General features: G+C 38.6%; 3 protein-coding genes across 5 annotated transcripts; all 3 read right to left on the bottom strand.

Annotated features, from left to right (window-relative positions):
* Window positions 1-2,322: 2,322 nt before the first annotated feature.
* Window positions 2,323-10,043, bottom strand: LOC134880445 (uncharacterized). Its single transcript, XM_063907385.1, has 9 exons — window positions 10,023-10,043; window positions 9,795-9,893; window positions 7,918-8,082; window positions 7,167-7,213; window positions 6,102-6,142; window positions 5,746-5,829; window positions 5,372-5,460; window positions 3,351-3,465; window positions 2,323-2,765 (listed from the first exon to the last, which is right to left on the bottom strand). Exons 1-9 carry the CDS (start codon window positions 10,041-10,043, stop codon window positions 2,323-2,325), a joined length of 1,104 nt encoding a protein of 367 aa, XP_063763455.1.
* Window positions 10,044-12,591: 2,548 nt separating this feature from the next.
* ly6d (lymphocyte antigen 6 family member D) lies at window positions 12,592-13,811 on the bottom strand. The gene is made up of 3 exons (XM_063906384.1): window positions 13,610-13,811; window positions 13,243-13,341; window positions 12,592-13,104 (listed from the first exon to the last, which is right to left on the bottom strand). Exons 1-3 carry the CDS (start codon window positions 13,656-13,658, stop codon window positions 13,019-13,021), a joined length of 234 nt encoding a protein of 77 aa, XP_063762454.1. The 5' UTR covers window positions 13,659-13,811; the 3' UTR covers window positions 12,592-13,018.
* Window positions 13,812-14,742: 931 nt separating this feature from the next.
* LOC134880844 (P2X purinoceptor 5-like) lies at window positions 14,743-24,567 on the bottom strand. Of its 3 annotated transcripts, none has more exons than XM_063907945.1 (12): window positions 24,273-24,567; window positions 22,819-23,076; window positions 21,601-21,751; window positions 20,950-21,021; window positions 18,379-18,454; window positions 17,467-17,563; window positions 17,215-17,295; window positions 16,961-17,102; window positions 16,291-16,421; window positions 16,021-16,096; window positions 15,802-15,867; window positions 14,743-15,704 (listed from the first exon to the last, which is right to left on the bottom strand). In XM_063907945.1, exons 2-12 carry the CDS (start codon window positions 22,953-22,955, stop codon window positions 15,618-15,620), a joined length of 1,116 nt encoding a protein of 371 aa, XP_063764015.1. In that variant the 5' UTR covers window positions 22,956-23,076; window positions 24,273-24,567; the 3' UTR covers window positions 14,743-15,617. The 3 variants fall into 3 exon arrangements, with proteins under 3 accessions (XP_063764015.1, XP_063764014.1, XP_063764016.1); XM_063907944.1 differs by having other exon boundaries at window positions 16,021-16,114; XM_063907946.1 differs by having other exon boundaries at window positions 15,603-15,730; window positions 16,021-16,114.
* Window positions 24,568-25,840: the final 1,273 nt, after the last annotated feature.

Genomic DNA, 25,840 nt, shown 5'->3' on the forward strand with positions numbered 1-25,840 from the left:
CTCAAAGCGGTGTTGCTTTGACAGGGGAAATATACAAATGCTTGAGTTTGCATTTTGTGGCCTGCTCGACGAAAACATAAAGAACCACTTTCAGGAAAGACTGAATTTAGGTCTGATAATTGTGGTAACTGCTTTTCAGATGATATGAGAACACCTGGTGAAGATGATATTGCTTCATTTCTTCTTCTTAGTTTCATTAGTGGGGGTTATCTGCTTCGATTTGTGCTGTTTTGTCACCAAGCATAGCTCAGTCACTGGAGTAAGTCATAAAATATCAGGCTTAAGCTGACATTATAGACAAACAGGACTGTCAAACTACGGTAAAATGTCTTTATTATGGTGATTAAATCAAGGGAAATCATGGATAAAAGTTCAAAAATTCCTCAACATTTAGATTTGATTAGAAATGGGGAACTTGGTTTGTGTAAATGATGCGGGCAATTATGGTATTCAGTACATTTCTTAATGTTGGGAGGATAATTTTGAGGAAGTGCCCATGTAGGACAGGAACAGCTGAAAGTGGCAACTTACTAATGTCGAAACACTTTCCGGTTTGTTTCTGCTTTCAATATGAAAGTGAATACATTTATTTTCATCTCTTAGTTTTTTTGATGTATCTACAGGAAATTATTAGTAGTTTTAGTTCTCAACAAGAGGTTTAAAATCACTACATAACCTTTTTTTACCTGGTTACAAAACCCCCGGTGAAACTGAAAGGCAGTTTGGCTCTCCACAGGATCCTACTTTGATATCATTCACTGCTCTGATGTTGCCATGCAGGGATTTGCCTGTGTGTTTTCATTGTGGGAGATTTCAATTGATCAATTGTAAGGAAAGTCAACGGACAAAACCATTGCCTAATCCCACTGCATGCAATCAGTCGTAAACTCTTGTCGATCCAGATTAGAGTTTCTAATCTGTTTTTACTTCTGAGGCGCTTGAGTCTCTGGAGAGGCAGTTGTTCATGTAATGATTTACTTTTCTGAAACTGAAACGTATATCATTTTATTTTTTAAAGTATCTTTACCTTATTTTATTTTTAAATAGAATTATTGGTTTGATTAACTATATTTAATTATTTGTCCATGAAATACAACATCTTATTTGAAGTCTGTTTGACTTATACTATATTTTGCAAAGGTATGGCATATTTACAATATTTATAATATTGAAAAATGTCATTGGACATTTGTTTGACTTTGTGATACAGGTCACAAGGTACATTAAAACTGGTTCCATGAAATGGACTCATAGAACAGCTCTGACTTCCTTAGAGAGAAAGCACAATGACTCTTAACCTTTACACCATCACTTCTATACTCTTAAGAGGCTTCATGTCAAATGAAATTACATTTTACCCCTGAGAACCAATGACACGACAGATCTATAGGGATTTTATAATCTCCATACTGGATCATCCTTTACATCTTCGACAGTTTTCCATAAGGTTAAGCTTTAACCGCTCTGTGTTGCGCAGGGTTCACAGTGCACACGCTCTCTGGGTATCAGCAGAGGTCTCGGTATTGATAGATGTCAAGTGCATGCAAAGACCCTGACCTTAGGGGTCAATGCTCACATTGGAGCGGTATGAGCGCTGTGTGACGAACAAGCTGTACTGAACAGCAACTGATTGAAAAAGAATCCAAATGGGAAAATCTAAGGGTAGATTCCCGCCTAAAAGTTCAATTTCTGAATCAAACGATGATTCAGTTTTAATGTTTCACAAAGGTTACCAAAGGCTAAATTCAAGTGGGTTAAAACAAAAGTCCTTCCGCTGTACTCACCACCATTTAGAAACTCTGGAAGTGCCGACCACTCTCCTACAGGCAAACTAGTCTTCAAATAGTGGGGTCTGTAAAAACCTAATAACTGTCTCATTTGTGGTCTGATAACAACTAAATGTAGCAAATTCGGTAAACACAAACACGCAAAAAGATTTCCAGTTTACCAGTCAACAAAACAGGAAAAAAAGTGCTATTGAACCAACAAAATTACAAATAAATGTTATTCTTCCAGTTATTGGTGTTCACACAAGGATTGAACCAATCAACAGTTCACTTGACACGGTCTGAGAACACCTACTCTAAACCAAAACAGCTTTTGAGTTTACCTTAAACTAAAAAAACCTCAACAGGTGGGTAAACTTTTGAAAGGTTCAGTGAAACAACACTAAACAAGGCTTTAACACTCGCTAAGGTACGTTTACAAATGAATTACCAACTGAATCCCAGGAAATATGTCCATCAGATGCCTATCAGCATCCTTTAGACCCATTCAAGCCCATTGTATCAGCATTTAAATGCATCTAAAAGGCAATGACCATTAGAAACTTACATCTGCTTCTGATAGACTCACATCCGTCATAGAGCGTGGCACGTTTGGGGAAGTCGGGGGTTTACAGTCCCGTTTCAAGATGTCCCCCTGGGCCGTTTCCTGCTGCTGTCCTTCTTCCCACTCCTTCTCAGGGCAACTGCTGAAGTCATGGGAGAACATGCGATACTCTGTGAGCGGCCTGCGGCAGGTGTGCTGGACCGTCCCCCAGGCAGGACTGCTGTCGCCTGGGTTGCTCCAGCGCTGGTTGTAGGTATGGGTGGGGGTCGCTCCACCAGGGAGGCTGATCATGTCTGAGCATCGGCCCGGGGTTGTGTTCTCCTGAGCGGGGAGGGTGGCGGACTTGCCTATGTAGGGCCTCCTGTCTGACCTGTAGGGCACGTCCAGAAAGTGCGGTCCCATGGGTGGGCTCATAGCGCACGGTGGGGAGTGCACTGAAAAAAGAGAGAGAAGCATAAATGGAAAAACTGACAATTGACATCTTTCTAAGACTGGTGAAATTTCAGGGATGTTGATATGGGTCAGGCTTCTGCATCATGTCAAGGTGTTGCTGCAGCAAAACATTGAATTACCACAACCAAGAGTGAGTTATGGTTCTGCAAATTCCTACTAAGTGTCGTAACACCACCACTTAGAATCCTGCCATACATTCATACAGAGGAATATTGCAGAGTAGGAAGGAATATGAAGATGGCCAAACATAAATTGTAGCTCTAGTGGTCTGTATTAACTTTTGTAACCCCTAGATGTAGTTTGGTGCTTGTTTGCTCTAAGGCATCCCTGAGTATTGAAGGCATCAAAGGCAACTAAACTGAAGGCGTTACGAAACTTCAGAGCAGAAGTAAAATTTAAAATTCGTCAGACCAGAAATCTTATTATGCAACTGTAAGCATGACTAAGTTTAGTCATGTAAATAAGTCATTCAGATGCAGGAGAGAGAGGTCACAAAAGGACATATTCATTTAGGGAATAGGGAGACAGTACAGGCATCTCGTTTGTGTTGCAGAAAGTTGTCTCACCTCTTGAGTTCTGACTTTTCTTCGACCCATCTTTCCCAATTTTTCCTCCTGCTTTCTTTCCATTCTTTTGGTTTCTTTTGGCAGCTGGTTTAGACTCACCATTGGCGTGTAGATTCTGAAAAAATGCAACACACAACGATTGACTTTTCATTTTCCAATTCTGTTAGAAGACCACAACTCATTGGTGTACCCTTTTAGGTAATATCATGTTTTAACTCCCCACTTTCACGTAGCACAGCTTGGTTTTCTGCCATGCTAGTTGCATAAAAGTATATGTCGATGGGTCCACAACGTGGTCCAGGACGAGTAAAATGTGCCATCAAATGCTGTAAACACACTGCCTGCATAGTCTCCAGATGTGTAATCCTACCAACTTTGGTTTATCTCTGACATTTCCTCTAGTGTCACTAAGAAGTATAGATTTGAGTTTATTTGTGAAATATTTCAGCATTTCCTGGGTGGCAGAAAATGTGGTACCGATATTCAAATATTTGACTTTTCCATTTGCATGCTAACATGCTGAGCTGGTGGTTAACATACAGAGTAAACAGTATATACCTGGTTAACATCTTATCATTGTTTTATGCAGCCTCATAGCCGCAGACATTTGTTTTGGTTTTACAGATTATTTATAGAAAGGGTGGGCATAATATCTTCTACGCATTTGGGTCACTCGTCCTTTTAGCAGCAGTGCCACTGAGGCACTCAGAGCTGCTGCTGATCCATTACTGGCAGGCTCTGTTTTGTTTGCTTCTCACTATGATGGGCATTAGTCAGAATGGGCACTGAGTGACCTGGCATGAGGCTGCTAAACCCTCTCAACCCAAAACATACACACACAGACACACACTGACACAAACAGCTCTCGTCTGGTTTTCACATCTCTCTCTGGACCACAGATTACACAGTACCCTCTGTGGGCCATCTGCACTGTATTAAAACTAAATAAGCATTTATGTCAAATTGTGCCATTTAGGCTACCAGAGCCTCTGCGGATGTCACAAGCAGTTGACAGCCGGTGTTGACACACAGTGGCCTGGTGCGCCATGTGACCCCCAGCACTTGCAAACATTTGCACATCTACTGGTTGGCAGGGATGCATCAGCATGTTAATGCTGTACTAATAACAGTGGTTCAGAGATATAAAGGAGGAGCATTTGGTTTAAAGAGGACATATTATGATAATTATTTGGGTTCATATTTGTATTTTCTGCCTCTGCTGTGTCACGATTCCATGCTTTGAGGTTCAAAAAGGTCTTTATTTTTCTCATACTGCCGATGCTGCATCACCTCTTTTCACCCTCTGTCTGAAACCAGAGCCCAGTCAACTGCTTATAGATGTCCCGACCCTTAGCCTATCAATGTGTTGGAGCGCTAGCCAATAGAAATGCAAGCGTAACATCGGAATATCACTATGTAACAGCAATCAAAAGAATGACGGTGTTTCATTCTGGGGGGAACTTTGGAATTTTAGCCTTTGCAGACCATTTACATGCACACAAACCAATGTAACACACTACATGACAGTGAAAACCCACAAAATAGGTTCTCTTAAACAGAAGGACAAAGAGATCTCATGCTCTTCGTTGCTGACTTGTCTTTCATAACTGCCGTCCAATTAACTGTCCCACTTGGTTCCTAATTATATTCTATGTTCTATTTATACATGGAATTATTCAAATGTTCCACGTTTAAGTGTACCTTAACTTGTCAGGGTTGGGGGAGACTCATGGGAAGGGTGACGGGGGGGAAAAGCGGCGACGAACGAACAAGGAGTAAAAGGAAAGACAAGACTAAATACACAGAAGGGTAATCACAGGACAAGACACAGATGGGGAGGGGAGGAGAAACACAAGGGCAACAGGTGATCACAATGAGACAATCAGACACAGGAGGGCAAACACAGGAAGTGACACCAGACAAGACACAAAGAGGAAGATACTTTTTAGATACAAAACCCCTATAACCATGACCAACTGTTCATTAGGTTACCATCAATAGTGAATCTGTTTTATTCTTACGTGGCTTGAGTGGGGCTTCTCCTTTTTCTTTGCACCTGAATGATGAGCTCCTTTCCCTTCTTTGGTTTCTGGTTTAGTCTTCTTCATTTCTGGAGGGAAACAACATAACTATCATGAATAAGGTCATTATAATGTATATTAAAATAGATTGTGCTTGCTGTAATCATTCTTTCTTTTCACACTGGACATTAAACATCCCTTCCTCATGTGCTTCCATAGAAATGATCAGGTATACAATTCACAGTGCTTGTTTGCTGCAGCATTTAATCAGTAAAATTGGTCCGAAAACCCGGCCCGAGTCTTCAGACGTCATGCTGAGATTCCAAATGAGCATTGCCATATAGATGAGCTTAACCTATTTATTTCCTATTTACCTTCGTTGTGATTGTTGGGGATGCGGACTAAATCTTCTTGGCTCTTGGCAGACGGCCAAACTGCAGTATTACAGACGGGGTTATCTGCAGTGGAGGGAGGCAAATCACAGACATTGGGGTTTTTAAATGAATCCGAAATAAATGAATAAAATTGTTTTCTGAGTCACAGAAGGACAGTCATCGGAGGATTTTAATCCAAATAATCATGAGTCATGATCAAACAGTATTTTCTTTCCAGTTTAGAGAAGTTCACATATCGTACTGTAGTCTTCCTTAAGGTTTAGGATAGAGTTCCATAAAAAAAAAATAAAAGCATCCAGCCTTAACAAAACACAAATGAAATAGTGTGTACTCACCTAGCGTGTCGTTATCTGAGGCAGACTTGGATATATGTGTTCTGAAAGTCAAATTAACAAAGATATTAAACAGTTGCCTCTAATAAGATAATGATAAAGATTTGTAATCATTTACATTTATATTTAATTTAATGTGCCATTCTTGCATACTAAATGTAAATAATAACCCACTTTTATATTTTGTTAGCTTTAATTTAGCGTTTCAATAGTGTTGTATCTGTCGTATATTTTTTCTTCACTGTCAACTTTAATATTTTCACTGTTTTTGTCTATTTTGAAATGCCATTGTTTATTTTCTACTTTTTTTTAATTTCTAATTATGTGCAAAAAAAATCCCAATTGTAAGAGTCATTAAGGGTAGATCCTAAGTGCCAAGTAAAAGGTTCTAGCCTTTCAGCCTGACAGCAATCCAAAACAATCCCAATGATACAAAGTAGTGGAGCGTCACTTGGAAACAAAAAGCCAACATCGAGCACATAACATGGCTAAACATGACATGCTAGATATCGTGCAGAGGTGCATGCTCTTTTCTTTGTACGGGCTGAGAGACCACCCTGTGTCTGAGGGTAGTCAGGTGTGTCATTGCAGACTAAGCAGACGGGCTTTGCATCCTCTTAGTGCACTGACTCACAGCTATAATCTGCCCTCTGCTTTCTCCACCGTCTGCAGGACACTGCTTGCCAAAGAGCATTTACTACCAATCAAATAAATGTATGTATTTTTCCCAATGCCTAAACCGCTGTAACCTCTCTTTGTAACACAGCACTGTATTGTTGAGACCAATGAAACAGAGATAAGAATAAGATGAGGAGCACAGCTGTCCTGTAGCAGGAAGGATTTACAGTATTACTGTAACAGGCAGTGAAACAGAGAGCTTTTCAAGCCATATTATTACTTTATGGGAAACGAAAGCCCTGTCACTGCCAGATTTTCTCTGCAGTTTACAAGAACAGCCAACAAAAGAATCAGAAAAAGGTTTTACGTTAGAAGCCTGCAGGATTACAATGTTTTTCATTCAGTTTACAGCCTAATAACACAATTAGTATAGTTACAAAATAGTCTCACCTTCTTTTCTTTTTATTAGAGATGCTCCTGTGCATCTGTGGCATCTCCTGAATGAAAACAAAGCGGTCAGATGTTAGTTTATTATCTGTACAACATAATGATATATAATTATAATAATGAGTAAATGATTGCTCAATTACATGTAATTCACATGACCAACATTTCTGGTTTGTGTGGCTTCAGCAGCAGCTTTCAACTGTTCATCATTTCATAATCAGCTTTATTGTGAAGGTACAATCTGGATCCTGGGAGGCCAAAAGTCCCAATTCCTCTGTGGAGTGACCCGTACAATTTAGTTATGACTGTTAGCAGGCCGCCTATAATCTGTAAGTCGTGCATTTTGTGGACACACAGTATATCTTCCTCCTTTTCTTTCTCCTTACTCCCTGCAGCACTCCGGCTATACACCCACCACAGCCACTTGGTCAACCACCAAACCAATACAGACTATATCGCACTTTTGTATGAACGTTTATTTGCAATATATACCATTTAAAATGTTGCTTTTGTTATTCCTGGCTGCTGCTTCACTTCCTCAGACTGTTACACTTCTGTTGTTCAACATACACAATTTACAGACTATTAAAGTAGTCACATCCTCATTACTTTTATATATTCACCTGCTTTTATAACGCTGCTACTTAATTTTGTTCCAGTTGTTTTTCTTTAATAAATGTGCTTGCCACTTTTTCTTTATGTTACTCCACTCATCTTATTTTACCTATGCATTCTGAATTTCTGATTATCTCACCATGGAGATAGATCTTCCCGAGCCTTGCCACTTGTTGTCGTCCAGCAGCACCGCCGGGCTGCAGGAGCGGCTGCATGTGCGGCTGGAGGCCCGGCTGGGGATGGGTGGTGGTGGTCCATCGCCGGAGCTCTGCACCGCCTCATACAGGCTGTCCATGGACCCCTCCTGATGCCATGTGGACAGACACAAAGACAGACAGACAGACAAACAGACAGCAGTTCAGTTGAATTTCCCCAGCAGGCTTGATTCATGAATGGATTTCCTCCGAACTGATGGATTACATCTGGTTAATACTCTTGATGAAGCAAGCAGTGCCTTCATATTGCGCAGGATTTGAAGGTTGCATACTTCCTGTTAGTCAAAAGGAAATGTCATGCAAGCTCACACATCAGCTGGAAGTTTAAACATTCATGGTTTCAACTGATAAAACCTCAATGGTCCAACAAGACATACATGTTTGCTGCATTTAAAATAGACGTATAATTGGAGTTATAAGGATTTGATATGACTGTAGGGATATGCAGCTAATGCTGCTCCAAAGCTCTTTTAAATTTGCTTGTCAACCAGGGATGTAGTGGAGGATTGAAATTTACTCAGCACAGATTTCAGTCAGGATTAAAATGTGTGTGGTTTGTTTGGATTCCTTCTAGGAACAATTTCTCCCTTGATCCCTTTCGTCTTGTCTGCACGTTGACGTCTTATCACTTTTCAATTTTCAGTGTCAACAAAGGAGGGTGTTTTGAGTCGATATTGTCAGTGGATGACCTTTTTAAGTTTTTACTCTCAAAAGAGGTTAATTTTCAAGTCCTTTTTCCACTTGATGTATAGAAACTGAAAAGAAAAATACAGATATCCTCACATTTGTACCTTTCCACACAATTACTTATACTTTATTTATACTAATCAATTACTGTGATATGTTGAATTGTGAAGAAAAGTCTGTAGACAATAATTCAATTCAAATGTTCTTCTAGATAGATTTTTCATAAAGCTTTACTTTATGTACGTAAAAAGTCCTGAATCTAAGAAAGCATATGTTTATTTTACCTCATTCATTTCAATTTCAAGTGCCAGCTGATGACCTAAACCAAACTACATGTGTTTTAATTATGTCTTAGTTTTGTATTTGTCTTTGTACAATGACTCATCATAGCGACGTAAATTCACAGCACCAGAGAAGACAATGAGTGCAATCACAGGTCGCGCCTCTGACTGTAGAACGACGTTTGTTAATAATCCTGATTGTTGGTTAACATCCCCAACATCTGTCCAATTGAATTTTTTGTATATACATGACCTTGTGTCGCAGTGAACATGACAGCTGCAGCAGCATCTGAGGGACAATATGCGGGAGTGATTGTGAAAAGGCTGCCAGGACACACTGTCTGCTTCAATTGTCAATACTCTATCTGCTCTGTCCTCTAGCATCATGAACACATCAACTAATAGACAAACTACAGCATTGAAGTACACAAATATACTAGGTCATACTACATTTTATTAAGTTATTATGTTGGTAAATCCAAGGAAATATAATCAAGCATATTTGTTTGGAGAAGCATTTCTACATTTTACGAGTTGTGCAAAGAAGAGCCACTTAATATCAGAAAGATATTTGTAATGATCAACCAATGAGTGGGTTGATGTTCAGACTACAACAAAGAAGAGTAGGAGTTTAAACAGAGTAACATTTCATTGTTCCATAACTTATTCAGAGGCACATTGTTTTCCCACACCTAAAGGCTTACACAGCATGCCATGATCAACAGATTCTTAATGTACTGGTTGCATTTCAATCATTTCAACACTTCTCGTTCCCCGAGTTACTCGCACACGGCTTGTCAGGTAGATGCAGTAATGAAAAATATGTCTCTTACCAGCGAGAAGCAGAAAAGGTTCATGTTGGCTGCGAGGTCTCCTGTGAGTGTCGGAGCGTCTGATGAAGTTGGAACAGCGAGCTGAGTGACGGCCAGAGACTGAGAGACACAACAGCTCAGCGTGAGCCCGGGTCGCCTGCTGTCTTCTCAGATTAATACCACAGTGAAATCCCTCCACTAATCCAATAGATGGACCACCATTACTCTTCCAGCTAAAGCAGAACTCACTCTTGACAACAGGCCCTCCATTGGTGGAGCAACAGAGTGATTCTTTGTTTTGAATCTTTATTTTTTAAGCAGGGAAGCTTTGTCCATGCTCTTTTTTTTTATCCTAAACCTAAACTAGCAATGGTAGAATTGTTATATTATTTAGTGAAGTATCAACACTAATGTAAAAAAAACACATCACAAGTAAAAATCCTGCAAATCAGAATCTTAATATGTGATATTATTATCAGCCAAAATGCATCAAAAAATACATAAACTGCAAATATGAATGTATGAATAGATTTGAATGACATGTTTGGCTGGTAATACTGGTGCTTTAATGTATTTTACTGATGTATGATTTGCTTTTCTGCTAGTTTTAATTCAGTAGGTCCAGTTCAAAAGGTGACAAGATAATGGTGATGGGAGGGGTTGGCCTTCAGAGAAGAACAAAAACATGTGTTCTGATTTAAAATGTACTTTCTTTATCATGGCTATGTCATTTTCATGGATTTGTTCCCCTTTTTTTATTACATGCATTTTTCAAAACAGCTGCTTTCTACTTATGACTGAAAAATATGTATTTTAACGAGGAGATTCTTAAAGGCATTATTTATTATCTCAGTATAAAGAGGAAACACGTGATTTAGAAATATCTGTAGTAACAACAAAGAAACAAAATTAAATCAGCTTCAAATTGAGTGCCAAAAACATTGCAAGATCTTTGATAATATCTAAAAAAAAAATGTCTTTCCAGGAACATGACTGGAGCTTTACACAGCCATGCCCAAATCAAGACAAACATAGACACTGAGCAGGAGGCATGTTGATTATTCTCACATACTCAGCAGCACAGCTCTTTCCTGTGTGGGCAGCAGATGAAATGTAATATTTCCCTCATGCTCTCAATGTGGTTTTTCTGCACACTGACTTCTTCAGAAGGTTCAATAATTCCTCTAAATGACGGAGAGCTGATTCCCCCAAAAGTAGTGTAAACAAATGAAAAAATCTGAAGACATTTCAGACATTAAAGATCCACTGTGTGTTTTTATGTATATTTGGGACATGTACAATATGTGTGTATTTATGGGTAACACATTAAGTGTAAAAGGTTGTGATCTACTAATCCACCAATCATCCACCTCTGCCATCTGAGCTGCTCTAATGTAAAGGAGGAACAGCCGGAGAGATTAACACTTATGACCTATTTTTTTACAGAATGATTTGCCTGATGTAGAAAGACCCATGAGGTTGGGAGGGATTTTGAATCCATGCCATTCAATCATTGTGTTTTTGGAGGAATAGGAAAAGCATTTAAGAAGGAGATTTAGTGATTATAGAAGTGTCGTAGGCTAATAAATAAACAAACTTGCATGATTGAAGAGTGACTTTACTCTTTAATTAGTAAGCTCTAAGATGCTTTCCCTGTCATCTATATTTAATGTGTACTATTCCTGGCCTGATGTTGAACCATAGCTTTGAAAATGAATCCAGCTCTGCAGTGTTTTGATGGGCATGAGTCCAGAGAGCCTGGAACTGTGCGTGTCTGACAGTAACAGGGTGTGAAGCATGCTCTCTGAAAAAACAGGCAGAGTGAAAGAATGCTGCCAGGCAAGATTCACACGCTGACCTCAGGTGCGAGGAAAACTTTTGTAAACAAGTTTCATTTGTTTCTTTAAAGATCAATCATTTGCGGGCTTAGTGGTGAAAGGGTGATGATATACTGTATGTTATAGCCAACATCCCAATTGGGCATTTGTTTCCATATCGTTTAAACAGGCATTTTTTTGCAAACGTTTTTTCTCCTTATGGACAAAATGCATGTAGTGCTACAGTTGAGAATGTTTGCATTATTATACAATGTTGGAAATAGCCTTATACCCCTAAACTGAAAACATAAAGTGAACAAATTGTTGCATGTGAAAATGGAAAAATGTACATGGCTAAAAATAGATGAAAGACAATAGGAGAGCTTAATTACAGTAGGTGCAGCTCATCTGCAATCTGTGCTATGTACTTATGCTCTTCGTGTTACTGTAACCAATTGAGTGCCTTTTATTTGATCAATGTTTGTTTGGTTACCTGCCAATCTGTCTGTTTGTTTGCTAGTTTTGTTTTGCTTTTGGTTTTAGCTTACTTAAATGCACACAAACTGGACCAAATGTCTCTCTTTGTGTAGGGCTATGTTGACATGCTGGACAGAATAAATTGCCCTACTGTCATTTATTACCCGGTTTAACTTGATGAAAAAAGGTAAATAGACAACTGACCACATAGGAAAAGTAACAAACGGGAGTAAACAAAATAGTATGTGTTTAAAGTCCTAATACTCCTAAAATGTTCCTACTTATAAAACATTTGCACGCCAGATTTTTCTAAATATTTTAAATTGCATAATTCTCAAAGGCTCCATGTTTACATCAGCAGTCTTCTTGGTTGCTGCTTATGCTGCACATTTCACATTACGACCCAAAGTTAACTCATGAGGAAGTCAGCACATGTGAGCTACATTATGTTTTTCATTGGGTAAACATGTACATCAGAACAGTAGACTTCTGCATAACCTTTAACAAAAGACAGCTGGAACGAATTTAGCGGATCAATTAAAAGGTTTATTTTTTTTCCATCACATGTTTTTAAACAGCAACTTCACAGACAGCGACCCACATAGCACTGACCCATTAACTGACATCAGGAAGGATTAAGTGTGTGAGTTTGCGGTTGTGTGTGTGTGTGTGTGTGTGTGTGTGTGTGTGTGTGTGTGTGTGTGTGTGTGTGTGTGTGTGTGTGTGTGTGTGTGTGTGTGTGTGTGTGTGGTTGCCCTTTCGCCATCTTTGAAAAATGGCATCTCTGTGTTGTGGCTGTGAGATGAAGAGTGAGACTAAATAATTTGCCATAATTTCTTGATTGAGTTGAAAGTAAAAGCAAGACAGGAGTGTCACTTTAACACCTAACTAACAAGTCATTCTCTATCAGATTAAGACTTTGAAGGGGAAGTGAGCAGTGATCGGGACGCCTCAGGGGCTGCAAAGGTCGGAAGTACAGCAGGTCGTAAAATCATCCTCTGCACAGAGTTCCTCACAAGTTCGAAGAAGCTCATCTCCTGTTGACAAAACACCAATGCAAAATGACTTTACAATCCCGGTGTCATTGTAATATATAATATGGCTGCTCTAAAAGGGCTAAACAAACTTAATAAAAGATAGACATTAGATATAAAATACAGAAAGAGTTTGAGTACCGTGCTCCCAGGTCTTGCAGTACCCAGCTGATTCTGGGCAATCGGTTTCCGCCTTACAGTCCGCGTTGCCCTCACAGGTGTAGCATCTGAGTGTGAGCACTGACGGGAAAAACCAAAAGCAATCAAATGTGTTTTCTACAATATTATGACGTTTTAAAGACCACATCAACCTTAACTTAGTGGTGGTACAGCATAGTCTTTCGTTATCACAAACACAAGGTAACATGTCCCTCGACACTCAGGTAATGCATCATTGATCAAATAAAAATGCTTCCATTATAGATTATAACAAAGTTTTCCCTTCATTTTGATATTTTTTTGTATAAATATAAGGCTTTAATACACATATAAATTGAACTTGGCTCACCTTGAGTGCTACACACCAGGAGCAGCAGCGTTAACAGCAGGACCTTCATGTTGTCGGATGGTATGTGGACAAACCTCTTGCACTGGCTCCTTTATACTTCCACGCAATCCACATACCAATCTTGAATTAAGTTGGGCACTTCCTTGTGAATAGTTTTCCTGTAAATGTGTTTTCATTTAAGCTCTATTGTGTCCAGTGAAACGTGAAACCAAAGAAAAACAAAGAGGTATTTCTTCTGCTTTGGGTTTTATTTCTGACAGACAAGGTGTTGCAGGAAAATCAGCCAGTCTCTCCTTTTTTGGGGGAAATGCTGTTTGTTAACTTTACATTTCTGAAAGGAGATTTATGTCTGACCTGAACAGAATGTTAGTTATTATATCAGATTGTTCCAAATTTAATTGGACCATGTCATAGATTTCAAGAAAGCAGTCTTTACTGTCCATACTGTGAAAGCATCGGAGGCCTCATTTTGACCTGCATTGTATTGAAGTACAGTGATTTGTATTATTTCTGAAGGCTTGCAACCGGACCTTTTTAAGGCTAAACCATTCAATGTAAACAGCCTGCAGGGTTTGGTTGCAAAACAGAATAATTGTGCCAAAAGTGACACTGTAGGAAAGGTTCAGTGCTTGCAGTATATACAGCTGTGCTATGAGCTAAATGCTAAAGACAGCATGTGAACTTGCAACCAAATAAAAACGTGAGATGTTTAGCAGGCACACAAATTAATTCACTTTAATCAATCGAGCTAAAGGTGTTCATACCCTGAGTCGAAAATATGAGAATTTGAAGTGTTTGAAGCACTAATGCTACGTTAAAGACAACAAATCCCCACATCAGTATACTTTTGCTAAATGTTTTTTTATAATAATATGAAGTGAATTCAAGGCTCAAATGTGGCACGTGTAAATCAAATTGTCTGTATGTTGTTGACTCGGTTTCGAGGCTGACTCCTGCCTGAAGCGGTCCTTTAGTAACATCTGTAGGCAACAAGGGTGAAGTGCAAGACTGTGTGTGTGTGTGTGTGTGTGTGTGTGTGTGTGTGTGTGTGTGTGTGTGGTGTGTGCATGTGTGTGTGAAAACTCTTGTGTTTGTTTTTATAATGAACAATAATGCAAGATTCAAATCATGGGTTTTATTAAAACTTCTATTTACATCAACTTAGCAGTCTGTATCTATCAACACGTTTAGTTTACCTACGTCACTGATGTACCACTCAGAGAGAAAAACAGGTTGGAGGAAAACTGGCACACCATTTATGAGGTATTTTTCATTCACATGAATTATTGATCTATGAAAAATCAAGCAGTAAACAACATCTGTTAAAAAAGTGAGCTTCATCTCAGTGAATACTTTTCCCGGAGAAGTTTGCATGTCCTCTTTATTTCAGTTTTTCCTCTCACTTGTATGTCTTGAATAACTTCAGTCTAGACTCAGACCTGTTATAGAGTTGTGGTTTTATTTAGGTTTTGCAATTTTCTTTTGAAGAAAAGGAAAATTAAAGTAGCATCTGATAACTAACAACTTGAACAAGGCTCATAGTGTACGAGTTCACACCAGTACACATTAAACTGCTGTATGTCATTTTGACATGACAACCTTTCTATGTATTGTTATACACTATAACCAACAATGGCATATTACTAAAAATCTCACATTTGTCCAGTACTGTGGCACCATTTCTGTCCTTAGCGGTCAATTTCTTTCTTTAAACACGTTCACATACCTGTTAAACTACATATTATCCACATTATTAACAACACCAATTACAATGAACTTTTTGAAATAAGCCATGTTTCACAATGCGTAATTTTAAGGCATTTAAAAAAAGATATATACATGTTTAACCAGATATTATCCACATTTCATTTAACTACAATTATACACCTGAATAGACCAACAAACGCTTCAGTTTCTTTGCACCAATGAAGGCTCTTATCACCGTTAATACTATAGTATAATACGCACTGTGACGCCTCATAGATCTAAACCAATGTGTTGCTTTTTCCTACTTCGGTCCTTCAAATTTCCTTTCTCGATAAGAGTTGCTTTTCTTCATCAGGTAGAGGAGGACCATGTCACAGAAGAAAGTTCCCTGTGAAATGAAGTTTTACCGAGTCACTGTCACAACTAATAAAATACAAAATCCTGTGCAGTTCTTTTTAAAACGTATTATTATTAATGGTACTCACAGCTCCCATTAAAGCCAGTCCTGAACCCACGTTGATGATTGTTGGGATAATGCTGAACATCCCAGCCTATGGAAAATGTAGAATGTAGAACAAGAAAGTGGGTTATTATCAATATTAAAGGTTAAATCTGTTGTTTATTTATCAAGAGAACCTGCATCATCATGCTTTGGCAGAGCAGACATTATTTCCTGCATTCACCCAAAAAAAAAATGCATTTACCTTTCCGTGGACCATAATGTTAAACCTGACACCGTAGACTTTGAATAGAGATCGATAGCTCTCACCAGCTGCATTTCTGAAATAACGAGTGTGTCTGTTGAGGGAATAATATGGGAATTATGGAGGCATGAGAATAAGACGCAATTAAGACATGTATTTAATATTTTCCTTACAAATGTGTGTTTGAATTGTAAATACATTTTATTACATTTTTAAAGGAAATGGGAAATATTTGTTTGTGCAGCAAAGACATTCTGCAGTGACTCTGACCTGAAGTTAAATCCTGATGAGATGGAGTTGTTGGAGATGTCCAGACGTGTGAAATGGTACTGTGGATTACAGTTAGAGTAGCCTTTGTCAAGATCACAGTCCCACTCTATCATAATGCTGATGGAGCCACCCTGGGAAACACAATTCAAAACAACTGTGTAAACTGATCATAGTAAAACATGGTAAATGATGGGTCTGAAGGAGAAGAGGGGGGAGCAGTGCCCCTTTTAATATTAAGCCTTGACTCCTCTGCCATATGTACATCTTTTATTTATTTTTAATAGTGTTTTTTGGGCCCGAGAGTGCCTTTTTATTTGAGATTTGTGGAGTTGGAAGGGGGCGACATTTCCCTGAAATGTTTACAAGGCAGTGGTTGGTGCATATGGGCCCCCTCCTCCAAACAGCTATCAGGCATCCCAGTTATATACATCTTGGTTGAAAAATGCAGCTCCTTTAAGGTAGAAATATGTCAAGTTAACTATCATGTTGATGTGTATATTAAGGAAATGTACACTTTGTTTTTTACACTTAATTAATTAGGTATGGTTTTACATTTTGGGAATTGACCCTTAAAGTGTATCAGCTTCAACAGAAATCCTGCAGATGTTTGATTAATATAAAGATTTCAGACAAGAGTAAATAAATAAATGTTTTAAAGTTCAATACTAACAAATGTGGCCATGTCCTGGAAGTTGTATCCAGCTCGTCTGGTGATGTCCCCCAGACGAAAGATGGGGCAATATGGGTGGAGCTTCTCGTCAAATCGACATTTTCTCAAAAAGGAGTCATCACTCGTTTTGAGGACGTTGGACCTTGAATTTGAAAAACACACACAATAGTACAGTGAGGGTATAAATGTGAACTGCTTCTTGGACACAAACACTACAAGGAGTGTTACACACAGAAGGAGAAGACATGGCCTACTTTGAGAATTGGAATTTGGGAAATAGGATGAAATTCTTGATGTAGATGGTGAAGTTTTCAGCGTTTAACAACAGAGGTTTTCTGTAAAAAGAAATAAGAAAACAGGATTGAAATCACGTGTCACAAGCAACAAACATTTGCCCATGTCAGATGGGATTAAAAGCATGCAACAAGCCAAGGATTTTGTTTAGCCAATTTAGAGTACATCAAATATTCGTAAACAATTGAAAGAGTTTCTATGTTACTCCTCACCGCGGTTTGAATTTTCCTTCAATGGGACACCAGCCGTATATCTCACAGGTACCAGTGGAGTTTTCATCTTTTCTTAAGCATCGTCCGCTCTTAATTCCTTAAGGAAAACCGACACTCACACAGCTTATCAAATATGAAAAGACAGCAAGTTTAAATGTCATGCAATGTTACTTTCTTATTGATTTTTTAAATAAATCTTTTTATTCGATTTTTCGTTCATATACAACAATACTTGACACATACAATGTTTCCAGGTAGACTTGTTAAGAGGTAGTAAGCGGTTTGTCTTACAGTGTATGCTGAAAACAACAACCAATTTAAACTAAGCCAGAACGGCTTCTATGACTGAACCTTAGTTAGCCATTATCCCTTCCCACCCTCTGTTAGGACAAAAAAAGAAAGTAAAACACAGAAAAAGGAGAAAAACAAAAAGCAAAAACAAGAAAAAGAAGGGGGGGGGGGGGAGCTTGTAGTCTCTTTCTGGGTGAATAGTAGTTATATCTAAATATTCAATGAAGGGCTGCCAGGTTTTGTTGAAAACATTACCAGAACCCGCAAGTGAGAATCTAACCTTCTCAAGTTTGATATGAGTTAGGACCTCCCTAAGCCAGCTATTGTGTGAAGGGGGGAGAACATGTTTCCACTTAAACAAAATAAGGCGTCTGGCCAATAGGGTTGTAAAGGCCAATACCCGGCGCTTTGTCACAGGGAGAATAGGTGTTGTAAGTGGGGGGGAACCAAACAGGGCCATGCAAGGCTCAGGAATAAGATCCATCTCAAGCACCATTGCAAGTGTATCAAAAAAGAAGCCGGTAAGGTTCGGACAGGACCAAAACATGTGTGTGTGGTTGGCAGGTGATTGTTTACACCTATTACAACTGTCACTGGTCCCTGGCAATGTTCCTTTCTTACCGTTACCAGCTATTACCATCTTCTCCTCTTCACAGTCCTCGTCATCTCGGCAGTGACCATCCAGCACTTTTGGGCTCTAAGAACAAAAGACACAGAAATAAATAATCCTGATCCTCCAGTGTTCATCCTAGTTTTTCTTTTCCCTAGTCTCATTAAGACCCCCCCAAAAAGCCTAACCTCTTTGAATGCTTCACACAACCAACTGCTCGCGTCACCTCTCATTAGATCCAGCCCGATATATCCCGACCTGTTCCTCTACCTCGCTACCAGATTGTCGTCTTCACTATAAAGAATTGCTACAGCATTTATTCCTGATCCTACTTCTTTGACCCTCTGCTTGTTTCTTGGATTCCCTGCCTGAACCGTGTCGGTAACGTTTGCCTTCGTCCGTTTTACGGTTTGGACTCTGTCTGTTTGAACTCGATTTTTTAATAAACATACCTGTGTGTTATTGCCTGTTCTTTCTCAGTAAGTGTAACAAAAGAAACATTACACCAAACAAGGAAACTATGGAAGCCCATTGTGGCCAAGAAAGAAAAGATACATGAATGAAATAAATAAAATACTTGTAAAAAAGGCAACATTATGCCTTCTTCATTCACTTGAATATGCTTTACTACCTCATCATTTGTATATGGGATACCATTACTTTTATTTACCATCTTCACTTTTAACCATTTTAGTTATATTCCCTCATATTTTGGACTTTAGGCTCATCATTTTGACTTTGTATTGAATCCTTTGTGACTTTTCAGCACATTACTTTGAACTATTTAAAAAGTATGCCCACTAAGATCTCATATTCACTATTTTGATAGCTTACACACATAACTTAGCATTTAATCATTGTGACGAAGAGTGACTCAGCATATCATAATTCTGATTCACAATTTTGACTTTAAAATGGCCTACATTGTGGCTTTCCTGGCAGGTATCGGCTACCTTACCTATCACATTGATTATTGTATCACACTGGCTGCTCCCTTTAGAAAAACAATTGGGAAACATTGTGAAATTATACATTTTGTTGACCATGTTGGCAACGCTATTAAGATGAATGTAAAAATGTAGGGTTTGTGAATGGATACATGTGGACCCTTCTCATAACAGATGTGAACCTCTTGTATAAGTGAGTTTGGACTGCCTGGCAGAACAAAATGAATGACGGTCCCCTCTCAAGTGTGGCAGCCTTTCAGACTATAAGGCTACACCCAGACTACACTGTGATTGCTGGGAGCCAAATTGTATAAAAGAGCAGTGTTTTATGGCTGTGTGCCACTCTCTTCCTGGATGATGCAGTGACACAAGAGATACTTTACATACCAGACACGTTCTGTAAATGTGCAGCCAAAGATAGGACTGAGAGAGAAGATGAACAGTGTCACTGGCATATGTACAAGAAGGGTTAAATGTCTTTTGTTATGACTAAGAGCTGGGAAGAAAATGCAGACCAGTGCTCTCCTCCCCCTGATTCGCTCTCTGCTGATTCTGATTCTGATTCTGCTCTGTGTGCTCACTACAGATTACTTTATATTGTGTAACTGTGTTCTTCATACTGATTTGTGGAGCTGATTTAATTTGCTCACAAAGCCATTAATCGTGAGAGAAAACAAGCGTATTTCTAGAGTTCATTGAAACAAAATGATAATGCCGAGAGAAGATTGAGTTCTTCTTTTTATTCATTCCCTAACCTCGGTCCCTCGTGGCTCTCTGTATTTTTGACGCATGGTTGTTTGAAATAGTTTCCAGTCAGATGATCGGCACTCAAACAGTGGAAGGTAAATAAACCTTACTTTAATATAAACACAGTTAGTGTCGGACAGTTTGAAACTACAGGCCGAGCGGGGTCTTCTCCACTGTCTAAACAGCACATTATGCCCTGCGTTGAGCTAATACTAAAATCAACTTGAAATCTTAATGTTAAATTGTTAGGCTTCTCTCAAAATCCAGTGCCATGTATCCCGGTGCCCTAAGGACAGGTGCTAGACAAACACAATAGATAGAATACAAGGAAACTTGTGTGAAAATGTTGTCTTTTGTGACCTTAACATATAGTCATTGAAGCAATGTAGGAACAATGTGCTAACCATATCACAAACAAGAGAATTTAATTAATTTTGGATCAAGTTACTTGATTTCAGGTAATTTCAGGGTAAGAGGATCGAGGGACTGATACTCTTGCAGTAAACTTAAATTAATCATTGAAAAAAATATTTCAGGCAAAATAAAATGAAGGATCTCAAATTCCTCACACTTTGCAGTCCAAAGTGAGCCTTTACCCTGCGTTATAAGCACTAATATTGGCTGATATATATCCCTACGTTATCTGTAATTTCATATTTTGGAATTTTATAAATGAGAATGATAACAAAATGTCTATTTGACAATAACAACTTCTACTTGGTGAGGCGACATGGTTGTTAAATCCTGTTCCGCATTGCACGATACGTTGCTGTTATGACTGGCATTATGTTGTCAAAAGTGAGGATAATAAATAACTAAGTTTGTATTTTTCATTTTATGACAGCTCCTATTGTGATCACTGATAGTACCTGTGTTCTGTTTTCTTACCTCGGCGCAGTAACCCAGCTTCTGGTTTGGCGTCTCTAAGAAATTGGTAACAACAAACAGAACAGCTTCACCCTGTAGAGAAAACACTATGAATTTATCCTATATTTATTTTATATATGAATGAATTTACTATCACAAAAATATGTGTATTTGGGTCTAGATGTCTACATATAAATTATATATAATGAAACAATCACAAACTATTTTAACAACCAAATAATTGGGCTATTTTCTAAGTAAAATGAGTAAAACATCTCTTATTTTAGCTTCTTAAATATGAATATTTCTTGTTTCTTTAGTCCTCTTCAACAGTAAACTCACTGTCTTTACATATTGGAACAAAACAAGATCATTGATGATGTCATCCTGGGCTTTGGATAACATCTATCAAAATCTGTCTCAACCTTTTGCCATTGTAGGCCAAACAACAAATCGAGAAAGAAATGGACAGGCTAATCAAAATGCGAGTCTCCATTAGTGACACACTTTACATGTTTGCACATGATGGTTATGGAGCTGCTTTATCCATAAATTAAGGCAAACAAAACTAAAGCATGAAAACCAAAGATTGTTATCTTCCCTATGTAGTTAGCATGTGTGTGTCCTTCACCCAGTGTTGATCTTTGGTGGCTTTCAAATTGAAGTTTTCACCTGTGGGGGGATGACGTAGTCCTCTGGTCCCCACACCAGCCGACCAGACTCGGAGGTGTTAGTCACCGAAACTCCTTTTAGTTTTGTTGTTACAGAGCTCTGGACGGCAGTGTCTGTCTCCTGGTAGCTTTTCTTGCTTACAAAAACCCACCTGTTATTTAAGAGTATTGCTTTTACATTAGATTACATTTCACTTGGCAAACACTTTAATACAAAGAGGCTTACAATAAGTCCAATAATATACTCAGAAAAACAGGAACATGCAAGTATATGCTATCCTACCTTTGTATTATATAACTGTGTGATTCCTAAACTACACGTTGTACACTCATGGACTATTTTACGATGATATCTATGTTTTTATAATAAAGCACTTGGGACTTATGCTTACAGCTCTTAAGTGTATTGGTTTTACTACAGGGCATTGAACAAGCCACAAAAGTACACTGAACATTTAAAAAAAGTTATGTGACAATTGTTAAAAACCCTGTTCTGTCATTTGGCATGACACAGCATACCTGAAACACATCATCTCTTTAAACACTTAACAACGTTTTGGTATATTGGTCATTTATCACAGGAGTCTGAAATCCAGGACCATGAGACTGACAAACAGCTTCTACCCACAGGCCATCAGGCTTGTGAACATGCCCCCCCCCCTCCCACACACACACACCAATTGAACAGTGCCGCACAGACACTCACCATTTGCACTACCTACTTTAACAATGCATAGTGCACTTTGTTGTCTGCCGTGCAGTATTTGGTACACTGTGAACCATTTGCAATACAACTATTTAAGTATCTTTTAAACTGCTGCTGTTGCCGAATGCCAAACTTATTTGGTTTTCTACGTATTTCTTTATTTTCATGTTCCTGTATTTCCTGTATTTCCTGTACCACAAATACTTTGTTAGTTTAGTTTCTAATTTTATCTTTTGGCTGTAATTTTTATATATATTCTTGTGTGCGTAGGGTGGACTAGCAAAGTAAGGTTTTCATTGTACAGTGTAACTGTCTGTTTTACTGTGCATATAACAATAAATATCTTGAACCTTGAATTTATCCTACAGTTTGATAATGGTCAACCCTCACAGACATACATTTTTCTGTATTAATATTCTGAATAATTTTTCTCAGGGCTATAAAGGCTGTTTTATTAACAGTTTCTAACATGTGAAGTGAGGTATTAAAACTTTAAAAGTTTAACTCACTTACCCGATAAGGTAGCCGATGATAGATAACTGAAAAAGTCTGTACAGAACTCCAACTTTCTTATTTTTGGCAATAATGTATTTTTCCGTTTTGTAGTCGAATAAGGAGAGGAGGCGTCCTTTGAAGAAGCTCCCGGCCATCCTGCTGCTGTAACTCTGCGGAGAGTTGGACGTCAGAGGATAAACATGCAGTGGTGCGTTTACACCGCTCAACGCCAGCGTCAAGTCAGCATCAACAGGCACATTATCCGGCAGGGAGTTTCTGAATAAAACGGGGTCAGAATGAAGTCACAAAGAGATATCAGGGTGCTTTGAAGAAGCTTTTTTCACCTGAGGTTAAACAATTTACAGTCTACAAGCCATACAGTTTCATGATGCACAACTGTTTTAAATGTACAAAGCCAAATCAGAAGCTGTATTGTCTCCTAATATTTAGTCAAACATATGGCATTCTCCTTTTATCCCCTTTTTAAGACATCAATATCTACATAGACATAAAAAAGGAAACTGGAATCCAGAAACGAATAGATTGGAAAGAGTTTTCTTGCAAAAAAAATCAACTTGATCATCTAAATTGTAACAAAAATAGTGACTGCCTTTTGATATGGGAAGGGAGCATGCATGGAATAGAAAATGAAATATGGATGATAATAAATATGAGATCTGTAGATATTTTACTGGATTGGACCATGTTTCTATGTAAGGATGTCACTTCTGTTGGTGCTCCTTGCTAAGCAGACACATGAAGTGGAGTATGTTAAAGAAGTAAGATGGTTTCTGTTTGCACAAAGAAGATGTTCTCTGAGCAGCAGTCACCTGTGGCCTCATTCCTTTTGATAGTCACAAGGCTTGTATGACTAACAGTTAGACGAGATGTGATATAGTTTGCTGTGAAAAACATCTTTGTAAAACCACAACTCATCCGTGAGCAGGTGTGGTGGAGAATCCTCTGAAGTTGGGCTGGATGTCTTTGAGATCCTCACATGTTAACACTTTTTTTTTGTTCAACTTTCAACACTCTTTACCTATTCAATTACTTTGTTCTTGCAAGAGAAAAAACACAGCATTCACAGGCCTCCTGCTATTTCACTACTTCAGTCAACAATTCTATTTTATTAAAAACTCATCTTTATCCAATCACCACAAAACACAAATCACAAAGGTAAAAGGTCACAGTCAAGTCAGTCAAGTCAACACATACACACACACACACACACACACACACACACACACACACACACACACACACACACACACACACACACACACACACACACACACACACACACACACACACACACACACACACACACACACACACACTTCACATGGAACTCTCTTACTTCTTTTTCTGTTAGGGTCTTTGGAGGAGAGGCACAAATGGTCCCTTGCCCGGACGAGATCAAACTGTGCTCCAAACAACAGCTAATACAGATCTTTCAAAAATGCTCTGCTTACCTTAAAAACTAGGGCCCCCTTTCCTCAGAGCTGGAGTGGCCTCGTCCATGTCTCGGGGCCTCACGGCCACTCCTGGCTGGCTCGCCAATTATCTGGTGGAGCAACCTCGATTTCTTAGAGATCCTCACAACACTATGTTAACGCTTACTTAACTTTCAAAAACTTTCAAAAGAGATCCAATAGAATAGAGTTTACTGAAGATTCAACAAAGTATAGCAAACGTACTGACGTAACTGTTTTTTCTCAATGTTTAAGCTTCCATTTATACACTTTTCTTACCGGTTGTTTCGCTTTCACACACAGTATGTCTGTCTGAATGTGTGTGTGTGTGTGTGTGTGTGTGTGTGCGTGTGTGTGTGTGTGTGTGGGTGTAGCCTACCTCTCTTTCATCCCAGTTATAGCGGCAAAACCTCCCTATGAGTAATGCCTCTGAGAGGCTAAAAGAAGTCTTCACTGTGACACGTATACAAAAGTCTGTAGTCATTTAGAGTTCACGGTGTTTAATAAAATAACAAAACAAACAATATTTAACTCCGGATCACACAGTCAACAGAAAGTATAGGAGCAAATCACCCTCTCCTCTTAGTCAACCATCAAACCAGTGACCTAAATACCAATACCACAACCATGTGACAATTGGTGAAAGTGGTAACCAAGAGCAATTAAACGTGGTGTAAGCTGAAATGAAGATAATAATGTGAATAACAAACTATGGCAAACAAAGATTTTGGCTCCCACGCCGGTGATGATCTAATTTGTGGAGTATCAGATGATGTCAGGTACTAAGCACCAGGACGCCCTCTTTTTTTTAAGAGATATTTTTTGGGGGCTTTTTGCCTTTAATCAAACCCGGGTCGCCGGCGTACGGTGCAGGTGCCCTAGCCAGTTGCGCCACAGCCCGGGGTACACCCTCTTTTTTGATCTTGACTTTCTCCAATACGTAAGACACCAATATTTCTTCCACCATCCTGAACTCCCCTACTCAATCATCTTTTATTTGACAGGCTTAAGCTATTTTGACATTTCGGTCCAGGTCATATTTAATGATGTCTCGACCATGCTATCCTTATCTACTCACTCCATTTCTCACAATATCTATTCCTTAGTTTTACACCATTATTTCTCAGTGTCTTAATTAGTGTTGTTATTTAATATGTCCCGTCCCCCTTAAGATATACGATATCAGGATCGGGTTTAATCGCCAAAGACTATTTACATTTCTATCACATGCCGTGTGTGTCAATAAATGTTCTTTGAACAAAAATGAAATCTCTCCTGATTGAAATAATACTAGATAAAGAAATATATAGACCGTTTCAATCATATATCAGAGCTTTTGAAATCTATTCAGAAATGATCCCAAATAGACAGACACACAGTAATAATATTAATTGTAATAATAATAATAATAATCCTAACCCTATAAAAATAATAATAAGCTTTATTTGAATAGCGCTTATCATACACTAAGTGTAGCTAAAAGTCCTTTAACAACACAGCACACATCACAAAATTCAGTGTGAACCAATAAGCATGAGCAGTGTTAGACTTTATATTGAATAAACATT

This window comes from Eleginops maclovinus, chromosome 18 (assembly GCF_036324505.1).
Source record: "Eleginops maclovinus isolate JMC-PN-2008 ecotype Puerto Natales chromosome 18, JC_Emac_rtc_rv5, whole genome shotgun sequence".
NCBI lineage: Eukaryota > Metazoa > Chordata > Actinopteri > Perciformes > Eleginopidae > Eleginops > Eleginops maclovinus.